Source organism: Bos taurus, chromosome 18 (genome assembly GCF_002263795.3).
Source record: "Bos taurus isolate L1 Dominette 01449 registration number 42190680 breed Hereford chromosome 18, ARS-UCD2.0, whole genome shotgun sequence".
In the NCBI taxonomy this organism is placed as follows: domain Eukaryota; kingdom Metazoa; phylum Chordata; class Mammalia; order Artiodactyla; family Bovidae; genus Bos; species Bos taurus.
Genome location: NC_037345.1, coordinates 63584789 through 63604799, shown reverse-complemented (window position 1 = coordinate 63604799; position 20011 = coordinate 63584789). Strand labels below are relative to the sequence as shown.

Below are 20011 nucleotides of genomic sequence, written 5' to 3'. Positions count from 1 at the left end.
TACAGGCGGAAACAGTGTAGTCAGCTCTGACAACCATCTTAAAAGTGGTCATCACTGGTATGATGAGTGTCATCTTGATTGTTGTAAATACAGTTAACTTTCAGTTCCGGGGTCCATTTCTTTTCATTTCTTGGGTCATTCTCAGAATCTCTCATGGTTTCCCAGGAGGCTCAGTGGTAAAGAATCCGCCTGCCAATGCAAGAGACATGGGTTTGCTCCCTCGGTTGGGAAGTTCCCCAAGAGAAGGGAATGGCAACCCACTGAAGTATTCTTGCCTGGAGAATCCCATGGATGGAGGAACCTGGTTGGCTACAGTCCATGGGGTCACAAAGAGCCACTTCACTTTGCAACTGCATGCACTGCAGCACGCCAGGCTTCCCTGTCCTTCACTATCCCCCAGGAGTTTGCTCAACCTCGTGTCCATTAATTTGGTGATGCCATCAAACCATCTCATCCTCTGTCGCCTCCTTCTATCTCAAAGGATGTTAACTTACAGGCCCAAGATGGAGGCAACTAATTCAAAGAAGCAATATAGAATATAAAGACTGAGTCTCTTCAGAAACAGGGGTATTAGAACCATTATCGAAGAATCAACACAAGAAGTTAATATGATGAAATATGAATAAGACTTCAAAACAGTTAAGTAGTAGTTAAGAAAGTGGATAATAGGGCTTCCCCGGGGGCTCGGAGGTAAAGGCTGTGCCTGCCAATGAGAGGACACGAGTTCCATCCCTGACCCAAGAAGGTCACAGGGCTCCAGAGCATAGGCCGTGCGACACAACCACCAAGCCTGGGAGCCGCCACTACTGAAGCCCAGAGCCCCGAGAGCCTGGGGTCCACACAAGAGAGGTCACTGCAGCGAGAAGCCTGTGCCCCGTGACTGGAGAGGAGCCCTGTGCCCCGAGCAGCAACAAAGACCCAGCACAGCCGAAAACAAATGGAGTTAAAAATAAAATACATACCGAGGCTGGAAAACTGCTATTGAGGAAACGTAGTGATGGAGTGAGATGCCGGGTGATAAAGCAACAGCCAGGCCTGTCCGTCTCCAAAGAACCACTGATTGTGTGGAGATCGGAGGACAGCCTGAGGGTGTCGGGGGAAGGACTTTCCACACAGTGGAGGAAACCCCTAGAAACCAGACCGCAAAGCCCGTTGGGCTTGGTGTGGTCAGATGTGCCAAGTGGCTGGGGAGTGCAGGAGAAGGTAGAGTGTGTGAGGAGTGGTGCCCTCCGAGGGTGTGAGAAAGGATTTGGATTTGCCAAGGGAAGATTTCATGCAAGGATGGGCACAATAAAGGACAGAAATGGTATGGACCCAAGAGAAGCAGAAGATATTAAGAAGAGGTGGCAAGAATATACAGAACTATACAAAAAAGATCTTCACGACCCAAATAATCCCAAAGGTGTGATCACTCACCTAGAGCCAGACATCCTGGAATGTGAAGTCAAGTGGGCCTTAGGAAGAATCACTATGAACAAAGCTAGTGGAGGTGATGGAATTCCAGTTGAGCTATTTCAAATCCTCAGGCATGATGTTGTGAAACTGTTGCGCTCAATAAGTCAGCAAATTTGGAAAAGTCAGCAATGGCCGCAGGACTGGAAAAGGTCAGTTTTCATTCCAATCCCAAAGAAAGGCAATGCCAAAGAATGTTCAAACTACTGCACAATTGCACTCATCGCACATGCTAGCATAGTAATGCTCAAAATTCTCCAAGCCACTCTTCAACAGTAAGTGAACCATGAACTTTCAGATGCTCAAGGTGGATTTAGAAAAGGCAGAGGAACCAGAGATCAAATTGCCAACATCAATTGGATCATTGAATTAGCAAGAGCGTTCCAGAGAAACATCTACTTCTGCTTTATTGACTATGCCACAGGCTTAGACTGTGTGGATCACAAGAAACTGTGGAAAATTGTTAGACAGGAATACCAGACTTCCTGAGCTGCCTCCTGAGAAATCTGTATGCAGGTCAGGAAGCAACAGTTAGAACTGGACTTGGAACAACGGACTGATTCCAAATTGGGAAAGGAGTACGTCAAGGATGTATATTGTCACCCTGCTTATGTAATTTATATGCAGAATACATCATGAGACAAGCTGGGCTGGATGAAACACAAGCTGGAATCAAGATTTGCAGGAGAAATATCAATAACCTCAGATACACAGATGACACCACCCTTCTGGCAGAAAGCGAAGAAGAACCAGAGTCCCTTGATGAAAGTGAAAGAGGAGAGTGAAAATCTTGGCTTAAAACTCAATATTCAGAAAACTAAGATCATGGCATCCGGTCCCATCCCTTCATGGCAAACAGATGGGGAAACAGTGGAAAAAGTGAGATAATTTATTTTCGAGGCGGGGGAGCTCCAAACTCACTGCAGATGGTGACTGCAGCCATGAAATTAAAAGACTCTTGCTCCCTGGAAGAAAAGTTATGACCAAGCTAGACAGCATAGTAAACAACAGAGACATTACTTGGCCAACAAAGGTCCACCTAGTCAAAGCTATGGTTTTTCCAGTAGTCATGTATGGATGTGAGAGTTGGACTTAAAGAAAGCTGAGAGGCAAGAAATTGATGCTTTTGAACCTTGGTGTTGGGGAAGACTCTTGAGTGTCCTTTGGACTGCAAGGAGATCCAACCAGTGCATCTTAAAGGAAATCAGTCCTGAATATTCATTGGAAAATATTTGAGCTGAAGGAGAAACTCCAATACTTTGGCCACCTGATGCAAAGAACTGACTCATTTGAAAAGACCCTGATGCTGGGAAAGATTGAAGGCAGGAGGGGAAGGAGATGACAGAGGATGAGATGGTTGGATGGCATCTCCGACTCAATGGATGTGAGTTTGAGTAAACTCCGGGAGCTGTTGGACAGGGTGGCCTGACGTGCTGCATTTCATGGGGTCTCAAAGAGTTGGACACGACTGAGCGACTGAACTGAACTGACCTGAACTGAACCCATAGATGCAAGAAGTAGATGAATGGATTGACCAGGGTAAAGGGGGAGGGGGGCAGAGAATGGGGAGGGACTTTTCATGATTCACATTTTGTTCTTGGGGTGTTGAGCAAAGTTGGAAATAGACAACATTGACAGTGCACAACATTGTGAATGAACTTGGTGGAACGAGATTGTACACTTTATAAAAGAGTCAAAACTGTATGTTGTGTGTTTCATAACCATAACAAGTATGTGATCAGGAACTTGATTCTCTTTGGATCCTTTTGTGCATCCCTTCCTTGGAGATAATAAATACCCTGGTGAGAACAAGGAAATGTTTTGGGTGGACAATCTTTGCTTAACGTTTCCAACGGCACTATACTACATGGAATTCAGTGTTTAAATAGTCTTCCTCCTATTTTCTTTCCCCAGAAGAATCATGACTGAGAGCCTCGCCTGGTGGCTTGTCTTGACCGAATCATATAAAAACTGGCACTGCTGTTCATATCCATTTGAGGAGTCTCACACACTGCAAATTTCTTGAAAGTACAGCAAGGAACACCATAGTCCCAGACTACAGAAGTCAAAATCTAGGGAGCCATTCAGACATTTCAACCATTTTTTCCCATAAAGCTGGATGTCAGAATGATGGATGGACTAATGACCATTCAATATGAAATATTGTACCAATGAGAGAATGGTATTGGGTATGGGGTGAGGAATGTAGAGGAGATGGAAGGGTGGAATAAAATGAAACTAGTCTTGTTCATTTATCTTTTGCCCCCATTCTTCTGAACAGTGAATACATTGCTGAGGAAAGGTAGAGGAAATCCCTTTACGTAGGGGTGAATTTGTCATGGGCTTCTAGAAGCATGTGCTCAACATTTTGCTAGTAAATTCCTCAGTCACTATGGCTAAAGAATGTACATTTTTTGTGGGGTCATGGAATAGTCCCAAACAGGCCATAATCTGAACCACAAGTGTCTGTGCCACACCAAAGTGTACTTACTGAAAAGTCAGGCTGCAACCCCAAAAGTGGCACATGCCCTGCAGAACATACAGGACTCTGATCTCATCCAAGATCTTTACATGCGGAATTTTAAAAAGGGTTGTTTAGTCACTGAGTTGTGTCCAACTCTCCTATTCCATGGCCCACCAGGTTCTTCTGTCCATTGAATTTTCCAGGCAAGAATACTGGAGTGGGTTGTCCATTTCCTTCTGCGAGAGATCTTCCCAACCCAGGGAGTGAACCCACGTCTCCTGCATTGGCAGGTAGACTTTTTACCACTGAGCCACCAGGGACGCATAGGCGAACCAAACTGGTTAAAACTCAGATACCTATGCTTTGACTTCTTCCAACTCTCCAGGTAAATGAAAAAAGTATTTGCTAGACCAGAAAAAATCAATCTTAATGCCAAAGTGCACGGGCTTCCCTGGTGGTAAAGAATCTGCCTGCAATGCGGGAGACCTGGCTTTGCTCCCAGGGTTCGGAAGATCCCTTGGAGATCGGCTACCCACTCCAGTCTTCTGGCTTGGAGAATTCCATGGACTGTATATCCATGCGGTCACAAAGGGTCGGACATGACTGAAAGACTTTCACTTTACTTCTTTCCCAGCTGAGCCACAAGGGAAGCCCAAGAACACTGGAGTGGGTAGCCTATCCCTTCTCCAGCAGATCTTCCTGACCCAGGAATTACTCTAGCGTCTCCTGCATTCCAAGAGGATTCTTTACGAACTGAGCTATCAGAGAAGTCTACCAGAAAACCAACATGGAGGCCTCTTTGATAAACTGTGTTTTTTTCTGGTGCAGTGTCCATGTGAAACTGGATCCATGGATAAATTGGATTATCTAAAATGACGTCATATTAATGGTTCAACCCGCCCTTACACAATCACTGTGCTGATGGGGTAACAAGCAGGACCCTTGCCATTTCCTCTGCCTCTCTATAAATAGAGATGTTTCAGCCCCAGACACACTCTGATAGCCAGTCATCGACTTGAGGGGGCTGAGGGCAAGAGGGCTCAAAGGAGGTAAGTGATGAGTGAGAACATCTAAGGAGAAGGTTTTGGAATCAGTACAGAAGGAGGTGGTGGGTTTCGGGAGGCTGGGTTTTCTACTCACCTTGCATCAGCTCAGAGGCCTTGTGAAAGCAGTGGATCTCCCTTAAACTCCATATTAACTACGGTTGACTGCTGAGCTCTCTGTGAGGGGGGAAGAACTGACTTTAAACATGTAAATGGAACTTGGGAACTATAATGGAACACAGATCCTTCCCTTGCATAAAAGACATTTTAAATAAGAGGTCTTTCAGGCACCCGCCTCCTGCCTCCATCTGATGTATAGGTTTATAAATCACCCTGATTTATAGGGTGTTGCCACCCTCCATGCTGCGGTGGGGTGTGGCGCATTTATTCCACAAGGCTTTCTGAACCTTGACCCCTGGGCTAAGCAGACATGTTCGTCTGTGTTCATTTGTGTTAACCCGCAAAGAGAGAACCTCTCGGATCTACAGTAGAGAACGATATTGTCCCAATTTCCATTTCAGAAAACTGACCCACCCCTGACTTTTGTCCATTTAGAAATCCGAATCCAAAAATGGGCAGCATGGACGCCTACGAGCAGGTCCAAAAGGGACCCCTGAAGCTGAAAGGAGTCACAGAGCTTGGCGTGACCAAGCGGAAGAAGAAAAAGGACAGAGACAAGGCAAAACTCCTGGAAACGATGGGGAAAATCCAGAAGAACCAGGAGGAGGAGCTGAGGCGCCACCTCGACAAGCTGACCCCAGCCCAGGTGGCCTTTGAGAAGGTGCAGGAGAAGCGACAAATGGAGAGGATCCTGAAGAAAGCATCCAAAACCCACAAGCAGAGAGTGGAGGACTTCAACAGACACCTGGACACGCTCACGGAGCACTATGACATTCCTAAAGTCAGCTGGACCAAGTAGCCGCCCCACCCAGGAGATGGAGTATTGTCCAGGGGAAGCAGGAAGCAGAGTTGGGGTCATCTCTGGAGACTTTGGAAACATTCTTTTACACATATTCTGTTGAGGCTTCTGCTGAGCCCGTGGTTATCAAAGTAATGGGCCCTTATTCTGGAACCGCATAAAAGAGAGACGGCCCTTGAAATTACAAAAAGAAAAAAGCGACATCCACGTCCAGTGGTTCATGCAGCCTCCGGACCTGTGTGTTCACCAGGAGACCCACAGGGCGAGAAGCCCTACGGCTGTGATCTCTACCCCAAGAGGTTCCCTCACGACTCCACGCTGCACGCTCACCAGAGGACCCACACCCAAGAGAAGCCTTTCTGCTGTGAGCACTGTGAAAAAGCTTTCGACCACAGTGGGGACCTCATGGTCACACTCTGGGCTCGAGCCCTACATGTGCCCTGAGTGTCACGTGCCTTCTGCTCCCTGGGGTCTCTCAAATCCCACCAGGAAACCCATTCCGAACCACTGGCCCAGGACCCTGCCCTCGGGTCCAAGAAGGAAATTGACAATGATTTGTCACTTCTGTAACACAAAGGGTGGATGACATGGGAAGAGCTTCGGAGGATATTGGGTCCAGGGGGTTCCATTTTTATGAATGAGGAGGATATTTGAGTGATGGCTTATCGTTCCCTTTGGATTTTGTTTTCTACTTTAGTGTAGCCTGTTTCAAAAAGTTTTTCTTTCTTTTGTTATTCTTTTACTGAAAGCATGTCTCATTAGTTATCAGTACTTCATCCTGAAACTGAGCCTACTGTTGACTGCCTTCCTGTTAGGCAGGACTTCTCTGTAAACCTGCATGGTCCTGGCACAGAGGCCAAGCTCTCCAGTGGAATTTAAATTTCAAATAAACACATTTCTGTCAAATGTGTCTGTGTAGTTTCTAAGACTTTTCTACAGGGAATAGGTGATGGCCGTGGTTTTGCCTACATGGCTGCTTTTATGCTGAGATAGATTCACTCACTCCATACTTGTTCAGGTATTTCTTCCCGAGGTGTTTTGAAAAAGGAAGGCTTCCGAAAGTGATAGGTGTCATTCTTGTTCCTATTGGTGTACAACTTCTAGTCTTCAAAAAGGCTACTTAGAAATCAGGTCTTCTCACACCTTAGCTCATCAGCTGCTTTTAGGAAAGCCTTTTAAGACTTATCTCACAAGAACAGAAAAGACGAGAGGAGTCAAACCGATCTGGCTCCCAGCCAGATTCCAGTCATGTCTCTGACTCCGTCAAACCCTCCAGGCAGTGAGACCAAAAATTCAAGAGATCATTAAAACCAGTCCGTTCACCCCAAAATGCAGTCCCCAAAGTCCAAAACCAATCAAATCCAAAAGGAAACCGAGGGATTTCCCTAGCGGTCCAGCGGGTGAGACTTAGCGCTCCCGCTGCAGGTGGCGTGGTTTCCTTCCGCGGTCTGGGAACTGAGACCGCACCTGCCCCCTGATTGGCCAAAAACAGAACAACAAAAAAAAAAAACACAGAATCTGTGGCTAAATCACTATGGAGGCCTCTTTAGTAAATCGTGGTTTCTCCTGAGCGAGTTTCCATGGGCAATCGAATCCCTGTGATTAAGTAAGTGGGATTATCTAGAATGGTTTGCCGCGCCCTCAACGAATCCATGCGCCGATTGCGTAACAGGCCGAGAGGTCCGGCATTTCTTCCAGCTCCATAGAGAGACGCTTCTCCGCCGGCCGAGTTTGAGAGCAAGTCCCCAACTGAGGAGGACCGAGGCGAGAAGGCTACAAGGAGGTAATTGATGGGCAATGTCTAAAGAGAACGCTCGAAGTCAGGGCACGTGGAAGTGGGTTTCAGTAAGTCCTGGCTTTCTGTTCACCTTGCATTCGCTCAGAGACCGTGTGAAATCCACCGATCTCCCTCCAGCCACACGTGAACTGTGGTTCATTTGTGGAATCTTCTGTGAGATGAGATTGTTTCCACACTCCATGGTGTCGTGGGGTGTGGTTCATTTTCTCAACAAGGGCTTTTAAGCAGTGCCCTGTGGACAGTTTTGACCACACAGTTTCTTGTACTATAAGATGGATGTCGGAGGAATAAGAGAATGGATTCTTGTCCCTGGTGTGAAATTCTGAGGGGGGAATAATGCCCAGTATTGGGATGAGGGATGGTAGGGTGGATGAAAATAAAACTAATTGGCTGCATTCGTTTATTTTTTTTCCCTTATATTTCTGAATACTGAATCTATTACTGAGGAAAAGCAAAAGGAAATTCCTTCCATCGGGGTCAGTTGGGCACCCACTTCTAGACCATTTGCCCAGAGTCCTACTGAAAAGCTCTAAAGTCGGTATGGCTGAGAACCAGACAAGGGGTCATGGCCCTGTCGTGGACAGCCCCCGAGCAGAGTCGCCAGCATCTGCGCCACGCCAAGACACCCGAAGGGAAAACCCCGACTCCGACCGTGAAGAGTTGCGAGTTCGCTTCAGAACGTTTAGGACCTCAGATGAATCCGACCCGATCAAGGCTCTGAGGAGGCTCCGTGAACTCTGCAGTCTGTGGCTGAGGCCGGATCTTCACACCAAGGAGGAGATGGTGGACAGGCTGGTGCTGGAGCAGTTCGTGATGTGCATGCCGCCGGACATCCAGGTCTTAGTCAAAAGTAGTGGTGCCGAGACTTGTAAGGATCCGGAGGAGGTGCTGAGAAAGAAGCAGAAACTGAAGAAATGGGTGAGTAGGACCCTAGTGACCCGCTGATTCAGGGAACGGTGGCATGAGCGGCTGGGAGCTAGGAGATGAAGGAGAAGGATCAGAGGGCTTGGCTCTGAATCAGTGATTCCCAGAAGGGCGAGCACTTGGCCTGTGGCATCACTGGAGATGTTTCTGTAGATCCTCACTTGAGGGTGTTGGTCTTTCAAATGTCATTCCCAGGAGGTGGGCTTCTAAGGTAGTATATGCAATGAATACCTTTTTGGGTCTTGTGAAGGGAGACTAATCCTATTTGAATTTTTTGTCACAGGCTGTAGTCCGTGTCCAAGGCGAGGATTTTTTGATGCCAGTCTCGGGTGTTGAGATGTTAGGATCTGAGGTCAGTGAGAGGCACGGTGAGGAAGACCAAGCCAGGGAGCCCCAGTCTACAGTCAGTGTCGTCCCTCCAGACGAGGGCCAGCAGGAAAGCCGAGACGGGCAGCATCTGCCAGGAGCCAAGGACCTGTTGAGGGGGCAGGTGAGTATGATGTCCTGACCTCCAGTCTGGGAGCAGGTAGAAGAGGGTCGAGTGAGTGTGACTGCGGAAGTATTTGGAGAACTGGGCAAACACAGGAATGGACCCACTGCCTCCAGGAATTCTCATGGATGCATTCCGTTCCCGGCCGTTTTCCAGCCAGTGTGAGAATGAAGACAGTCCCTCTTTCATAGTCCTTCACCATGAAAGCTTGTGGCCCTAAGCATGAGGGCAGAGGAGTCCTGTTTCCACGGGATGGTGCCGGCTCAGTTCATCAGTTGTAAATGCACTCACACGTGTTTAACCCATGATGGATTTATTCAGAGGCAATAATATTGGGGGATATTGTAAACACCTAGAATTGATAACAAGTTCCCCGTTGGAGTCATTTTCCCCCTCAGATTTTGGAGTATGTCTGGAGAGAGTGGATTTTTGAAATGTGAATCGGGGGAGGAGATGCTACTGATTTCTCGTGAATAGAGCCACATAGTGTAGAATAGAGCTATACAGTATAACACCTATACTGCTTGTCATCTTATTATGCCCCAGGCCACCTTCCATGTCGAAGAGAAATCCAGGCAAGGTATCAACAAGTGGTGAAGTCAGGAGCCCTAGAGCCAGAATCCTCTGCTTTCAGATTCAGGGCCTGGAGAATGTGAGATGAGGTGGAGAGATATGTGCAAAGATAATTGGCAGTGCCAGCTATGAAGTCTGGACTTTTGCCAGAGGTGGTCGGTATAGATCAAGGACAGAAATGGGAATCAGAAGAGGTTTGCCAATCAGGGTGATGGGAAGCAGTCAGGGCATATCCCCCAAACTGATATCCAGAAAGCTGGAGTGTGAGATCAGGGTACGAGGCGGGTGGGGAAAGAGGAGACAGAGCTTGCCGTGGGCTAAGGCAGTGGGATTGACTCTGCTTGGTTGCCCCTTGTCAGGGCCAGAAAGCTCTCCTGCTAGAGACCATTCTTGAAACAGTTGAACTGGAGGGTCAGACGCCCTCCACGGAGAACTTGGAGAAGGACCTGGTGAAAGACACAGGAGTGACAAGAACCCTTTCGGCTCAAGAGCCTAAACTTCTGCAGGATCCTGGTGAATATTAAAAATTTGGAGACCACAGGAGGTACTGACTGCCTCCACTGATGTCCAGGAAGGGGTACTGAGCATTTCCATCCCTTGGTGTTGTGGGGTAGGAGTTGCTTCTCCAATGCCAACCTTCTCCATCGTCAATGTTTCAGAGTGTTTCATTAGCTAGACTCTTAGGTAGTTTGTATGCTGGGAAGTCTGTAGCCAAATTAGGGATGGTTCCAATGAGGCCGGCACCATGGAAAATGCTCCTTGATAAATATAGTGCTGAATCTCTTCTTTCAGCAGTTTCTGGGAGGGCAGAGAGAGGGGAGAGTCCCCAGGAAGGAAGTGATACTTCAAATGTGGCTCCTGAAGCCTTTCCTCTTGTGTTCCAGAGGGAGATGTTTCCACTCCGAGTGGATCCAGACTCGGTCCTCTGAAGAATCGCAGACACGTCAAAAGGAAACAGGACAGCAGTCCCTCTTGCCAAGAGGTGCTTCAAGAGGCAGCCACGTGTTTGGATCAAGCAGAGTTCTCAGGACGACTTGGGTTCCATTCCGTTGGTTCATCTGGCACCGGGGGACCCACCAGTCTTCCTGAGGGAGCAGGAACACCAGGATGGGCACCCTCTGAATGCAGGGTGTGCAAAAAGAGCTTTCCTTATCAATCTCAGCTTACCTTGCACCAGAGGACACACACAGGAGAGAGGCCCTTTCAATGCGACATCTGTGCCAGAGGGTTCATACAGCCTTCAGACCTGCGGGTTCACCAGCGAATCCACACTGGCGAGAAGCCCTACAGCTGTGACATCTGCATCAAGAAGTTCACCCACGTCTCCACACTGCGCGCTCACAAGAGAACCGACACCCAGGAGAAGCCTTTCCGCTGTGAGCACTGTGACAGAGCTTTCGGCCACCGAGGGAACCTCAATGTTCACCGATGCACCCACCCTGGGCTCAGGCCCTACGTGTGCCCCGAGTGTCACAGAGCCTTCCGTCAGCTGGGGACTTTCAAACGCCACCGGAAAATCCATTCCAGATGACTGGCTTAGGACCCTGCCCTCAGGTCCAAGTCTTTCTGTTTTAATGAGAAAATTGAGAATGATTTTCACCTGTGTGATACAAAGTGTGGATGACAGGGGAAGGGCTTAGGAGGGTCGTGGAACCCAAGGTTCCACTGACGTGAATTAGGACATTTTAGTGAATTAGGATACTTGAGTGATGACTTACTTTTCCCTTTGGATTTTGTTTTCTACTTTGCTATAGACTATAGTTTTCTTTTTCATTTGTGAATTTTCAATTGGAGAAGAATTGCCTTACGATGTTAGACTCTGGTTTGCTTTTTTTTTTTTATTTTATTTTATTTTTAAACTTTACATAATTGTATTAGTTTTGCCAAATATCAAAATGAATCCATCACAGGTATACATGTGCTCCCCATCCTGAACCCTCCTCCCTCCCCATACCATCCCTCTGGGTCGTCCCAGTGCACTAGCCCCAAGCATCCAGAATCGTGCATTGAACCTGGACTGGCATCTCGTTTCATACATGATATTTCACATGTTTCAATGCCATTCTCCCAAATCTTCCCACCCTCTCCCTCTCCCACAGAGTCCATAAGACTGTTCCATACATCAGCGTCACTTTTGCTGTCTCGTACACAGGGTTATTGTTACCATCTTTCTAAATTCCATATATATGCGTTAGTATACTGTATTTATGTTTTTCCTTCTGTCTTACTTCACTCTGTATAATAGGCTCCAGTTTCATCCACCACATTAGAATTGATTCAAATGTATTCTTTTTAATGGCTGAGTAATACTCCATTGTGTATATGTACCACTGCTTTCTTATCCATTCATCTGCTGATGGACATCTAGGTTGCTTCCATGTCCTGGCTATTATAAACAGTGCTGCGATGAACATTGGGGTACACGTGTCTCTTTCCATTCTGGTTTCCTCAGTGTGTATGCCCAGCAGTGGGATTGCTGGATCATAAGGCAGTTCTATTTCCAGAGTTTTAAGGAATCTCCACACTGTTCTCCAGAGTGGCTGTACTAGTTTGCATTCCCACCAACAGTGTAAGAGGGTTCCCTGTCCTCCACACCCTCTCCAACATTTATTATTTGTAGATTTTTGGATTGCATCCATTCTAACTGGTGTGAAATGGTACCTCATAGTGGTCTTGATTTGCATTTCTCTGATAATGAGTGATGTTGAGCATCTTTTCATGTGTTTGTTAGCCATCCTCATGTCTTCTTTGGAGAAATGTCTATTTAGTTATTTGGCCCATTTTTTGATTGGGTCATTTATTTTTCTGGAGTTGAGCTGGAGGAGTTGCTTGTATATTTTTGAGATTAGTTGTTTGTCGGTTGCTTCATTTGCTATTATCTTCTCCCATTCTGAAGGCTGTCTTTTCACCTTGCTAATAGTTTCCTTTGATGTGCAGAAGCTTTTAAGGTTAATTAGGTCCCATTTGTTTATTTTTGCTTTTATTTCCGATATTCTGGGAGGTGGGTCATAGAGGATCCTGCTGTGATGTATGTCAGAGAGTGTTTTGCCTAGACTCTGGTTTTCTTACATTTTTTCGCTTTGTGTTGTTCTTGTTCTTCCAATGAAGCTGTGTCTCACCGCTTATCAGTACCTCATCATCAGAGTGAGGCTACTGCTGATTGCCTTCTTGTCAGGTGTGATTTCCTTGTAAAATAGGATACTCCTAGCAGGACGGCCAGAGAAGGCAATGGCACTCCACTTCAGTACTCTTGCCTGGAAAATCCCATGGATGGAGGGGCCTGGTGGGCTACAGTCCATGGCGTCACCAAGAGTCAGACACGACTGAGCGACTTCACTTTCACTTTTTACTTTCATGCATTGGAGAAGAAAATGACAACCCACTCCAGTGTTTTTGCCTGGAGAGTCCCAGGGATGGGGGAGCCTGGTGGGCTGCCATCTATGGGGCTACACAGAGTCGGACACGACTGAAGCAACTTAGCAGCAGCAGCAGCAGCAGGATGGCTAGTTTAAATACAGGATCACCAGTGTAATTTAAATTTCAAATAAACAAACACATTTCTATCAAAGAGCTGTGTGTTTTCTCTTTAACAATTTGCTACTGGTGGGTGATAGCCCTTGTTTTGTCTATGTGGCCATTGTTATGTTGAGATATGTTCCCTTTGTATTAGTTTGGATACTGCTTCCTTAGGTATTTAGAAAAAGAAGACTTGTTAAATTGATGTGTCATTCTTTTCCCCTGCTGCTGCTAACTGCTGCTAAGTCACTCCAGTCATGTCCGACATTGTGGGACCCCATAGATGGCAGCCCACCAGGCTCCCCTGTCCCTGGGATTCTCCAGGCAAGAACACTGGAGTGGGTTGCCATTTCCTTCTCCAATGCATGAAAGGGAAATGTGAAAGTGAAGTCGCTCAGTCGTGTCCGGCTCTTAGTGACCCCATGGACTGTAGCCCATCAGGCTTCTCCATCCATGGGATTTTCCTGGCAAGAGCACTGGACTGGGGTGCCATTGCCTTCTCCTCTTTTTCCCTACTGGTGTACAACCTCTGGTTTCTGTGATGCCTCTCTGAAATGGTTTCTGACGGTAGATCTCATCAGCTGATTTAGACAAGAGTCTTTCATGACTTATTTCAGAAGAAAAGAAACAAGATTAAGTAACCCAATTTGATTACCACTGTCGGATTACAATTATTGGACTGCCTCACAGTCTCCAAGCAGAGAGAAAAAACTTCATTAGATCAGGAAAATCAATCTGTTTCCCCAAGAAATGCCATCCATGAAGTCTAAAGTAAATAAAATACATTAGAGAAAGTTTACTGCCAAACCAATATGGTGGCCTCTTTAATGGTTCTTCCTGTTGCAATCTCCACAGGATGTGGAATCTACCCAGATTATCCCAAGTGGTTCCTTCCATGCCCTTTATCCAATCACTGGGATGATGAGGTTATGGCCGGAAACCCCTGGAGTTTCACCCAACTCTCTATAAATACAGACATTTCAGCTCTAGTCACACTTTGAGAACCAGTGCCTGACCTGAGGAGGCTGAAGGCAAGAGACCTGGAAGGGGTAAGCGATGAGTGGGCACCTCCAAGGAGGATGCCTAGTAATCAGGACACACGGGTGGGTTTCAGAAAGGTCTTGCTTTCTGTTCATCCTACATTAGCTGGGAGACCTTGTGACAGGAGATCTTACGCTAACCCCATGTTTAATTGAGCTCTTCTGCAAGGGGAGAAGAATGATTCCACACATGTTGCTGTGAGGTGGCTCGTTTTCAAGCATTTTTGAGCAGCACCCTATGGCCATTTAAAAACTACATATATGATTATTATTAGTTTTAAGTTTTTTAATTCATTCATTTTGTCTGGGCTGAGTCTTCTTTACTGTGAGGGCTTTCTCTAGTCGTAGCTAGTGGGGACTACTGTCTAGGTGAGGGGTATGGGCTTCTCATTGTGGTGGCTTCTCCCATGGCAGAGCTGAGTCTACAGCTCGGGTTCAGTAGTTGCCCCTCTCAGGCTCAAGAGTTCTGATGCACAGGCTTAGAGGCAGGCGGGGTCTTCCCATATGAGGAATCAAACCCATGTCAGGTATGATTGCCTGGCAAACTGCATTGGCAGCAGATTCTTAGCCACTGGACCACCAAGGAAGCCCTATGGTCATTTCTGACCAGACAGTTTTATGAAATATTGAATGAGTCAGGCAATGGTGTCCAATATTGGGATGTAGGGGAAATGGAAGGGTGGAAAAAAATGAAACCCATTTGTTTCTTTTTTTTTTTTTGTCTCCCTAGACTGCTAACCAGTGACTTTATTACTGAGGAAAAGCAGAAGACATCCATTTCCATAGGCGTCAACTGGGCACCCACTTCTAGAAGCATTTGCTCAGAGTCCTACTGGAAATTTCCTCCATCAATAGGGCTGAGGACCAGACATTTTTTCAGGGTTGTGAAAACATCACAGACAGCCCTGGGGCAGAGTCACTGGCGTCTGTGCCACCCCAAGACACACTCATGGAAAACTCAGATTGTGACCAGGAAAACTGGCACGTCCGGTTCAGAACATTTAGCAGCTCAGAGGAATGCGACCCTGTTGAGGATCTGAGGAGACTCCGTGAACTCTGCCAGCTGTGGCTGAGGCCGGATCTTCACACCAAGGAGCAGATGATGGACAGGCTGGTGCTGGAGCAGTTCATGATCTGCATGCCCCTGGAGTGCCAGGTCCTGCTCAAAGAAAGTGGGGTGCAGAGTTGCAAAGACCTGGAGGACGTGCTGAAAAATAAGCAGAAACCCAAGACCTGGGTGAGTAGAACCTTAATGATGGGTGTGGGACAAGGAGACACGTGCAAGCTGCAGGGATCACAAGATAGGACCTGAGGGTTTGGCTCTGTATCAGTGGTTTCCAAACAGGTGAGAGAAGTTCACAGTTGGGCCATCTGGGAGATACTTTTTGCTGTCTCAACTCAAAGGATGTAGATCTTTTAGAGCAAACGGGAGCTTCTATTGTCAATGCCATTGGATGCCTGAAAACTACATTCCAGGTCTTATAGAGACTAATCTTGATTGATTTCTCCCCTCACAGACTATAGTCTGCATACAAGGGCAGAAATATCTTGTGCGTGATCCAGACATTGAGATGGTTGAAGCCAAGGCCAGTGACATGGACGATGAGAGAGACCTGTGCAGGGGGCCCCAACCCTCCTCAAGGGTCATACCTCCAGAGGATGGCCAGGAGGGAAGCCAAGAGCTGCAGAATCTGCCTGGAGCCATGAACCTATCTAGGGAGCAGGTGAGAGCGTGGAAGCAGATAGAAGAGAGTGAGGTGGGTGTGGCTGCTGGAGTAATGGGGAGATTTGGCAAAGGACAGGAATGGATCCATTGCTTCCAGGAATTCCCGTGGATGCATTCAGTTCCTAGGCATTTTTTCTAATCAGTGTGAGAATGAAGATAATCCATCTCTGTCCCTCTGCTATGAAAGCTTCTAGTCTTAGGAGTGGGGAGAAGGGAATCCTGTCTTCCTGATATGATGCTAGGTTCAATTTTCTGCAGGGAAGTGCACTGACAGCTGATGTACCCAAGGCCACTTTGCCCAAGGGAACGTCATATTTCAGAATATGATCATTCCTTGCAACTGAAGGAGTGACTCCAAAGTGGACTCATTTTGCCCCCCAGTAGACATTGGGCTTCCCTGGTGGCTCAGATAGTGAAGAATCTACTGACGATGCAGGAGACCTGGGTTCGATCCCTGGGTCAGGAAGATCCCCTTGAGAAGGGAATGGCTACACACTCTAATGTTCTTGCCTGGAGAATCCCATCAACAAAAGAACCTGGCAGCTATAGTCCATGGGTTTGCAAGAGTCACACACGACTGAGTGACCAACACTTTCCCTTTCAGACATTGAAGAATGAATGGAAGACAGTTGATTTGTTCAAATAAGGTTGGGTATAGGCAGGGGATGCTATTTACTTGCATGGAGTAGAGACCAAGAATACTGGACGTCATCTTCCTATGTACTGGGTAACCACCATCACAAAGATGAATCCAGGCAAAGTCTCCAACAGTGATGGAGTCAAGAGAGCTGGACCTAGAGTTCTTTACTTCCAGAGTCAGGGGCAGGAAGGAGTGCGTATGATTTGGAGAGACCTATGCATAGAGAAGTCAGAGTGCCAACTGTGATGTCCTGATTTGATTGCAAAATACAGTCTGTATAGATCCAGGACAGCCTTGAGTATCAGGAGATGATTATCAATCAGGGTGATGGGGTGGACCAGAAGAAGTCAGGGCATATCCCCTAAAATTTCATGAAGAAAGTTGGAGTATAAGGTCAAGATACGAGGCAGATGGGGAAATAGGAAACAGTTTTCCATGGACTAAGGTAAATGGCTTTGACTCTGCTTGTTTGTCCCTTGTCAGGATGAGAGAGCTCTCCCGCCAGAGACTGTTCCTGAAGCAGGTGAGCTGGAGGGTCAGACGCCCAGGGAGAACTTGGAGGAGGACCTGTTGGAAGTCAGGGGAGAGACAAAAACCCTTCAATCTGAAGCACCTCAACTTCTGAAGGGTCCTGGTGAGTACTCAAAACCGTGGAATCCAGCAGAGTTAGTGACTCCCTCCTGTGGTGGCATGAGGCTGGGAAGCCAGCATCACCATCCTTGGATGGGTGGGTGGAGATCATTGTCCAGTGCCAACCTTCTCCATCATCAATGTTCCAGTGTCCCACAGTCCAAGCTCTTAGCTTGGTTGCTTGATGGGAACTTCTCAGCCAACATCAGGGTTCCAGTGAGGCCGGCAGCACAGAAAATGCTCCATGTTAAATGTGGTGCTGAATTTCTTTCAGCGAATTCTGGGAGCATAGAGAGACAGAATAATCCTCAAGAAGAAAGTGGTATTTAAAATGTGGCTCCTGAACCCTTTCTTCCTGTGTTCCAGAGGGAGACGTTTCCACTACAAGGGGATCCAGACGAGGTCCTCTAAAAAATCGCAGACATATGAAAAGGAAGCGGGACAGCAGTCCGACTTGCCAAGACGTGCGTCAAGAAGCAGCCACGTGTTTGGACCAAGGAGAGTTCTCAGGACAGCTTGGGTCCCATTCCGTTGGTTCATCTGGCACCGTGGGACCCACCAGTCTTCCTGAGGGAGCAGAAACCCCGGGACGGGCACCCTCTGAATGCAGGATGTGCAAAAAAAGCTTTCCTTATCAATCTCAGCTTATCTTGCACCAGAGGACACACACAGGAGAGAGGCCCTTTCAATGCGACATCTGTGCCAAAGGGTTCATACAGCCTTCAGATCTGCAGGTTCACGAGCGGATCCACACTGGGGAAAAGCCCTACAGCTGTGATCTCTGCCTCAAGAAGTTCACCCACGACTCCACACTGCGCGCTCACAAGAGGACCCACACCCAGGAGAAGCCTTTCCGCTGTGAGCACTGTGACAGAGCTTTCAGCCACCGAGGGAACCTCAAGGTTCACCGACGCATCCACTCTGGGCTCAAGCCCTACGTGTGCCCCGAGTGTCACGGTGCCTTCCGTCACCTGGGGACTTTCAAACGCCACCGGAAAATCCATTCTAAATGAGTCACCCAGTACCCACCATCAGGTCCAAGTGCCGTCTGCTCCGAGAAGGAAATTCTGGATTATTTGTCACTTAGGTGATACAATGAAAGGGTGACATGTGAAGAACTTACGATCATACTGGCACCAGTGGGGTTCCATTCACATGAATTAGGTGAATATTTGAGTGGTGACTTACCTTTCCCTTCAGAATTCGTTTTCTACTTTAGTGTAGCCTGTGTTTTCTTCTTTCAGTGAATGCAGGTCTCATTAGTTTTCTTCTTCATGAAACTGAGGTGACTGCTGATTGTCCCCCCATTAGAGAACATTTCATCGTAAAATAGGATGCTCCTAGCAGAGTGTCCAGATGAAAAAGAGGATCACCAGTGAAATTTAAATTTCAAATAAAGAAAGACATTTCTGTCAAATAAGTGTCCTGTGTATTTCGGCTTCCATGATTTTTTTTTCTTTATTTTATTTTTTACCTTTACTATCTTGTGTTGTTTTTGCCATGTATCAACATGAATCTGCCACAGGTATACACATGTTCCCCAACGTGAACCCTCCTCCCTCCTCCCTCCCTGTACCATCCCTCTGGGTCGTCCCAGTGCACCAGCGCAAAACATCGACTATGGTGCATCGAACCTGGACTGGCAACTCGTTTCATATATGATATTATATATGTTTCAATGCCATTCTCGCAAATCATCCCACCCTATTCCCAAGATTTTTTATATGGAGTAGATGATAGCTGTGGCTTGTTACATGGCCATTATTATGTGGAAATATCATCCCTCTGTAAGGCTTCCCCAGTGACTCAGCGATAAACAAGCCACCTGCACCATAGAAGACCCAGGTTCGATCCCTTCATCAGGAAGATCCCCTGGAGAAGGGAATGGCAACCCACTCCAGTATTCTTGCCTGGAGAATCCCATGGACAGAGGAGCCTGGCAGGCTATGGTCTGTTGGGTTGCAAAGAGTCGGACATGACTGAAGCGACTGAGCACCCTCTCGAGCATTTAAAGTAACTATTCTTTTGGAATTATGAACTGTTAGGTAATGTAATATTAATGCCCTTTTGAACACTGAGATTCTAGGGTGTCTCAGCTTGAAAAGATTCTTCAAGGTAGCACTCTTTCATCCCACCTGGCTCTCCTCCAGCAGAAATGAAGAGAGGTCATTTGGAGCAGAATGGAGATAATGAAGTATTTCTTTTCAAAGAATCAGCATTTTCTTCTATTAATTAGCCTGGGAATTTGTTGGGGGCAGCAAACTCAAGGATGACGTTTTAATAGATACTGGTGTCTGGCTGCTCGCACTTAAAAGCCAATACAGAGGCCAGGTTGGGGGAAAGGAAAGTTAGCTTTATTCTGGATGCCAGAAACTGTTGAAAGTGAAAGTGAAGTCGCTCAGTCATGTCCAACTCTTTGCGACCCCGTGGACTGTAGCCTACCATGTTCCTCAGTTGATGGTATTTTCTAGGCAAGAGTACTGGACTGGGTTGCTTTTTCCTTCTCCAACAACTGTGGAGGCAGGGCAGACATCTGGCCAATGGCTGACTCCCCCCACCTCCCACCCCGGACAATTAATGAGCAACAGCTTTTATAGATGGAGGGAAGGGGCTACAGGCAGGAACAGCACAGTCAGCTCTGACAATCATCTTGAAACTGGTTATCACTGGTCTAATCAGTGTCATCTTTATTGTTGTAAATACAGTTAACCTTCAGTTCCAGGGTCCATTTGTTTTCATTTCTTGGGTCAATTCTCAGAATTGTGGCAGCTTCTCTCATGGTTTCCCAGGAGGCTC

The 20011-nt window shown here is 47.0% G+C and overlaps 3 protein-coding genes across 3 annotated transcripts; all 3 read left to right on the top strand.

Moving 5' to 3' along the window:
• Positions 1-5516: 5516 nt before the first annotated feature.
• LOC132342890 (protein FAM32A-like) lies at positions 5517-7269 on the top strand. Its single transcript, XM_059877657.1, has one exon. The coding sequence runs from the start codon at positions 5531-5533 to the stop codon at positions 5876-5878; it is 348 nt and encodes a 115-aa protein (XP_059733640.1). The 5' UTR covers positions 5517-5530; the 3' UTR covers positions 5879-7269.
• Positions 7270-7553: 284 nt separating this feature from the next.
• On the top strand, positions 7554-11932 carry LOC790324 (zinc finger and SCAN domain-containing protein 5B-like). Its single transcript, XM_024978868.2, has 4 exons — positions 7554-8594; positions 8884-9090; positions 10023-10176; positions 10548-11932. The coding sequence occupies exons 1-4, from the start codon at positions 8217-8219 to the stop codon at positions 11192-11194; spliced, it is 1386 nt and encodes a 461-aa protein (XP_024834636.1). The 5' UTR covers positions 7554-8216; the 3' UTR covers positions 11195-11932.
• Positions 11933-14063: 2131 nt separating this feature from the next.
• ZSCAN5B (zinc finger and SCAN domain containing 5B) lies at positions 14064-18966 on the top strand. The gene is made up of 5 exons (XM_024978867.2): positions 14064-14228; positions 14950-15456; positions 15737-15943; positions 17069-17219; positions 17582-18966. The coding sequence occupies exons 2-5, from the start codon at positions 15169-15171 to the stop codon at positions 18226-18228; spliced, it is 1293 nt and encodes a 430-aa protein (XP_024834635.1). The 5' UTR covers positions 14064-14228; positions 14950-15168; the 3' UTR covers positions 18229-18966.
• The last annotated feature ends 1045 nt before the right edge of the window (positions 18967-20011 follow it).